At 38.9% G+C, this 6,406-nt stretch overlaps 1 protein-coding gene across 1 annotated transcript; it reads left to right on the top strand.

Moving 5' to 3' along the window:
- Nucleotides 1-4,562: 4,562 nt before the first annotated feature.
- LOC111519638 lies at nucleotides 4,563-6,201 on the top strand. Its single transcript, XM_023181407.2, has 2 exons — nucleotides 4,563-5,367; nucleotides 5,429-6,201. The coding sequence occupies exons 1-2, from the start codon at nucleotides 4,628-4,630 to the stop codon at nucleotides 6,090-6,092; spliced, it is 1,404 nt and encodes a 467-aa protein (XP_023037175.2). The 5' UTR covers nucleotides 4,563-4,627; the 3' UTR covers nucleotides 6,093-6,201.
- The last annotated feature ends 205 nt before the right edge of the window (nucleotides 6,202-6,406 follow it).

Below are 6,406 nucleotides of genomic sequence, written 5' to 3'. Positions count from 1 at the left end.
TGGAAATTTTGTTGGGCCCTAAAAAAAAAAAACAAGGTTCACTGACTTTGGCCCACCAGTCTTTAACTAAACTCTTTCAGTCCAGTTAATTCAATTACTAGAAAACCCATCTTCATGCTATACAGTTACCAGTTACCAGCTTTGGATGTTCAAAGAGCAGTCTCTGGCGCCATTAGCATAGGGCCGGCGACCAAAGAAAGATTACAATGAGTGGGAGGACGAGAACGGGGACGAGGACGAGTAACAGCAGATGACAACATTGCTACGATGACGACCCATTCGCTACAGCCCACTTATCCTTTTAATCCATTTTCATTGTGTGTCACATGGCCTCCAAGTAGTTAGACTGAAATGCACCATGCTCCATTCACCATGTCTAGGCGGCAATCCATCTACTTCTATACCACATTCACAACTACCGAGTATGATTTGAATGAGAGATAAAAAAAAAGAGGAAAAAAAAAACAAACAGGAAAGGGATTGCTAGCTCCAGGCACCAGTCTTCCCACAGTAAAAGATCCAAAACCATACAACATTGTGTTCCAAAAAATTGTTTGTCGGTTGGGGGCAACAGGCGAATAGGTCAACAGGGTAGAAGATTTCGGTCTTAACTTTGTTTTCTGTGTTGGGACAACTGTTGGTCATTTACCAATCCAATGAGCTGTTTGTCACCCACACCAGCAACAACAACAACAGCAATAACAGAAACAACAATGACAAAATGCTGGCCAGAGAGAGGAAAACCTCACGAAGCAGAGATGTTTGTCAGTGTGTGTGTGTGTGTGTGTGTGTGTGTGTGTGTGTGTGTGTGTGTGTGTGTGTGTGTGTGTGTGTGTGTGCTTGGTCCTGTCTGTCTGTCTGTTGGGTTTAAGCTAAATGCTTTAGAATTTTAAATGAAATTCAAAGAATTTTGCTCTGTTCAAGGGTGCTCAAGTTATCTGCATATGATTTTTGTGGCATATTTACTTAAACCTTAACAATTCAATTAAAACTCTTTGACAATTTTAAAGGATGTGAAAAAGAGAGAAAGAAAATGAAACTATCGAAAGTGTATATCGTTTCTCAAATTGTTAGATTTAATCAACTAGATTTTATATACATATATCTTAATGGGCATGAATTATCAACTTTGTAGAATAGACTGCATTTGAGGATGGTAAAATGTCCAGTCGCTGGTTCGTTCAGTCACTTGGGTTACCAGGTGAAGGTCGTCAGTTTCAGGCCATCGTTGAGTATTTGTTGTTCATCAAAAAGCAACAGCAACAATAGCACTAAGAATACTGTTATTCAGTTATTCAGCGCACGCCTTCACCTTTGTCATCGCTTGATTCTGGTTCTGGTTCAGCAACAATTTGCTGTTGTTTCAAGCGGGGGCGCGAGGGTCGGCAAAGATGATGCCAGTGTTGGCCCATTCTTCTTCTGCTCATCCTTTCACTGGGTGCACCATCCTCTTCAACTCCTCCTCATCATCATTCCGCGTCATCCCTTGCGCCCCAGTCAATGTTTATTTGTTTTATTTTAATTGCAGCTATGAGCCCCTCAGCTCAGAGCACTCGGCTGCTGCTGCTGCTGCTGCTACTGTTGTTTCTTGTTGGCAACGCTTGGAACGCTGTTTTTGGGCCACACTTGGCAATTCCAAGGTAGGCAGTCAGGCAGACAGTCGGCAAGCAGGCAACGGGTAAATACAAGTAATGACATTTTAATTAAATAAAAGCTTCAACTATTGTTAACTTATTGTTGAATGTTGAGGCAAATGTCACCAGCTGTTCGCCCCAGAACTCTAACGACTATGCTAATGGGTAGAAAGGCAAATACTGAACAATCTCATTGAGTATACTTACTTTCAATCACACAGCTCCATAAAATACTTAAGCACTAGAACTGCACACATGTAGTTATTCAATTTCCACATCTGAGTAATCTAATGACTCAGTTGATTAAGTGCCAACTTTCATTTTTGATATCTCAAGTCAAAGGCAGAGTAAGGACCCTCTAAGATACAGAATTGAAATGGACAGAAGAGCGACAGAAAGGCTTTTTCTTTTTGAAATTAAATAAGTATTTTAACTACTGCAAAAATTAATTAAATAATTAAATAACGAAAAATATATAAACACTATAATTTGATCAGCATTGATTTGCATCCTTACCTGATAGTAACTCATATCGGTTAAGATATGAAAAGTAAAAGACTCACGATGAAAAATTAACAACGATGAAATCCTATAGTGCTTTTAGTCTGCAAAGTTACTCGTAGGCAATTGGATCCTTGTCAGGCAACTCTGAACGTATTGAGGACATTTGAAGACTTTCAGACATAAATAAGTCCTAGTTTTTTCATTATCATTCGTTTCTTGGTAGAATTAATTTTAGCATTCGAATTTCACAACTTTGACAAGTTTCTCACCGTCAAAGATTTATTCCTTTTGAAAATTATCGACAAAAAAACATGTGGACTATGAAAATAATGGATTTTGAAACAGCAAAGCCTCACGGACCACCCAGCAGTGCCGTTAAGTCGGCACTTAACCTAGCGCGGCGCCTTAATGCAAATGATGATGATAAATTTGACACATGAATTAAAATTTTTCTACTTAAGACTTACTTTTGTCTAATTTCTAATTTATTTCGAAAAGTTCTATCTCAATTAAACCATAATTTTCCATAGTTTTATGTGGCATCAAACAGTTGGAAAAAATTAATAAATCAAGACCCAAGTTTTCGAGATTCTAATTCAGTTTGAAAAAATCATGCTATCTTAAAAGCTAAGGTAAAAATTTGTAAAGTACCAAATTTCCGAAAATTCAATAAATTAAACATAAGGCTTTATTGGAATACTTTGGTGTTCTTTCATATTTTTTATCGCTTGAAAAGATAACTTTATTAAAATTAGCCAAAGTTAGTAAATCTCAAAGTTTTCAAGAATTTTCCACAACTATCTAAATTAATTGTTGGTAAATTTAATTATATTGCTCAGAACAATGATTAAAAATCCTTTTCGTGGGGTAGGTAGATGCAATGGGATAGATAGCGGATGCTAGGGTATAGAAATAGGCTTCTAAATGGGAAAGGCTCATATTTTCTTATACATATATATGCAATCGATTTCAATAAATCGAAATTTTGTTATAGTAATATTTTATTTAAACTTGTAATTTCTTGACCAAATTATTTAGCAACTTCGTTTAAACTCTGCTTCTAACGCGACCCCCAAAATTTTATTAATATTAACAAAAAGTCATTACTTAATAAAGAGTATAAAGTTTCAATTTCCGAACGAAACGAACCACAAAGTCTGAGCCAATATCATTTTAGCGCAACTTTTTCCCATGTGGCTAATGTAAGTTTTCACATAACTAAAAAATTAAACCGAATGAAATTTCGGCTACCTTGAGTAATAAATCACTCTAACAAATTTTTCACATCCGACAGTTTCAATAAAATAAAATAATTTAACAAATCAAAAACAAAGTAGGCATTGAAATGTGTATTCCTACTTTCAGCCCCCAACGGAAATCATAATCTAACACACTCTCTAGCTACACGCACACAACAAAAAAAAAGTGCCTGGAAATAAAAAATAACACTAAATTTATATTTTTAATAAAATTCCTTGATTCCTAGCAAGATGTACATCTATAGCGGACTCTGTGACATTTGCGAGCTGAAGATTGGAATGATTCTCTGTGGCGTTCCATACATGCTCAACTGGAACTTGTGGCGGCTGCAGTATTCCCCAGACTTTTCGGCCACCATGATACTGCTGTCCTTCGTGATGTATCTTCATTGCTTTCGTGTGGCCAACTTGCCGACCATAACCAGACCATGGCAATTCGTTGTGGAAATGGTGTTGCTGTACCTATGCTCTCAGTTCTTTATGGGCATGATCTGGGATCCAATCGGTCACCAGTTGAAGATTTTGGAAGGCCATTATATAGCTCATCCGGTTGCTATCAATGTATATCAGAATCATCCAGGGTTGCTATCGCAAGTTAAGCTCAATATCCTGTATATTGTTAAATCGATAATTTCGCTGATTTTTACGATTTTTACGGTGAATTGGACCCGCAGTCTGGATTACCTTCTACCCTGGAGATTGGGCTATCACTACTTTGTCAAGAATCGTCCCGACCTAAAGACACAAATAGCTCGCAGACATTCCTGGTCCAGCCCTCGCGAAGAGGGCATGTGAAGAGGATTTAATTTAAATAGTTTAATATGTTTTAATCATTTTAACTTTATGGTACAGAGATAAAACTAAAAAAATATACAAGTAAAATATCCCATAGGCCAACAAAAAAGAAAACAAATGTCAGAAGTTAATGGGAAACGCATGGGAAAGAATTGGGTTAGCTAGAGATCTTGCGAGTCAAGGATCCGTCAAGATTTAGACTTCTATCTATATCCCAGTGGGTTTTTTTTTGTGACGTTTGTGACTTGTGGTAAATCACACTCCAAAGATAAACGATAACGAACAAGGAGAATAAATTGACATCAAAACATGGAATAATATGTCAATAAATTTGTTTTTAGGTAACACTAAATAAATAAATTCCCATTTTGGTTAGCTGAAAAGTTTTTGTTTTTAACACATTTTTATTCAAAAACCCTTCAAAATTTCAAAGTCATGAGTAATCCAAACCCAGAAATCACTTCTGGCAATTTGGAGCCATGTGGTTCGGCTTTAATGGCACTTGAACGAATTAATTCGGAGCCACTAAAATCGAGCTTCACGAGTTCCAAAATGCCATTGGCTAACAATATGGATATTCAACACAAGGCGATCAATAATTTATTGCAAATCCCGGAATCAGTAGGTCCAGGCCCACCTCAAACGGCCAGTGCTTACAATGTCATACGTTTGCATCTACGGAGACGTCAGCCAGCAGAACGTATAGCAGCTGGTGCCGACTTCAATAGATCATTGGAACAAACTCCAAGACGAGCCGAATCAATTAATAAATTTAGTTCAAAGTCACAAAAAATATTAGAAATGCCATCGCGACGATCCTATTCGAAGTCACCTAAAATTTGCCAGGCGGTGGCCAATCCAAGACGAGCAGTCACTCAACCTCGACGAACCACTTCAAACTTGGATTTACCAACAGGAGCAGTGGATAATCTATTGCCAGCAGTTGAGTCTGTGTCGGCTCCACCTCAAATATTGTCGGCTCAAGAAGAATTCATTGAGCAAATGGCGAACTGTTCAAGCTTCAGTAATAATTCTGCTTGCAGTAGCAGTATCAATGAATGCTGGTTGGAGTCCCATAGCTATGGGACTGGGCAATCTCAGAGTGCTGGCACTCTGCAATTGGCCAAAAGGCGACGTAACAGTATGACCTATGATGAATGGTTAACGCTTAAAAGGTAACAAACTACCCTCAATTATATCATATCGATTAATAATAGGAGAACTTTTCATTTTCAGAAAACAAGCATATCAACATCAACGGCAGCGACGTCGAGATGCAAATCGTGTGGCTGCCGCCGAGGAGGTCCGCAAGCAAATGTCAGAGAAATGTTATACCGAGTGGTTGGCATCTAAGCAAAAGGCCCATCGTCAGCACATGGCGTCATATGTCAGCAACCAGTTAAGGGGCTCACTGGTAAGCGCAGACATTAAACAGTATCAGTATCTGCCCCATATGCAGGTGATGGCAGGAGCACGGCCCTGGAGTCCTCGCACTTTGAGCAGCTACCGCACTAGCACAGAAGCAATGGGTGCCCGAGTCCAGCAATGGCAAAGGAACAAGGCAATTGAAGAAGATCGTCGACGTGTAATCAAACGCCGTGAACAAGCCGACCGTGACGCTGAAATAGAAGAAAGACGGCGTCTATCGAAAATGGCCTGGGACCGCTGGCTAATCCAGGTGTCAGGAAAATCACCAGTTATTCGTAGTCTTAACTCAATAGCAAAAAAACCCACACAACGTAGCAACGATCAGGTGGAGACACTACCCAACTCAGGATCGAGATCGACCACATTGACACGGAAGCGCAGACATGGAATACCCCCGTCGATCGCTCAGCGGGCTTTGCGTCAGCGTCTAAACAATATGGATGGAATTCAGATGCATCGCAGCCGCAAGTAAATCTCAATTACACACACCTTCCGCCTTCTCCCGAAAACATTCGTCCTTGAAATCTTGAAAAGTTTTTATCAATTACAGAAACAATAAAATCGACTTCCAAGACCATAAATATACAAATATTTGATGAAAATGTCAAATGAAGGAGGTGCCAAACCTCTTTAAAAAAGGCTAGGTTAGTAATAAAACCAGAGGACCGGGGCTAACTTCGACCGCGTGCAACTTTTATGGTAACTCTTTCCTTACCTATAGCCATGAAAGTGGAAAAACGTTTAAGCTAAAAAGGCTAATGTTTACGAAAGAACGGCCTACAAACT

Source organism: Drosophila willistoni (assembly GCF_018902025.1).
Source record: "Drosophila willistoni isolate 14030-0811.24 chromosome XL unlocalized genomic scaffold, UCI_dwil_1.1 Seg142, whole genome shotgun sequence".
Taxonomy (NCBI): Eukaryota; Metazoa; Arthropoda; class Insecta; order Diptera; family Drosophilidae; genus Drosophila; species Drosophila willistoni.
Note: the sequence above shows the minus strand (reverse complement) of the source record. Positions and strands in the feature narration are given on the sequence as shown.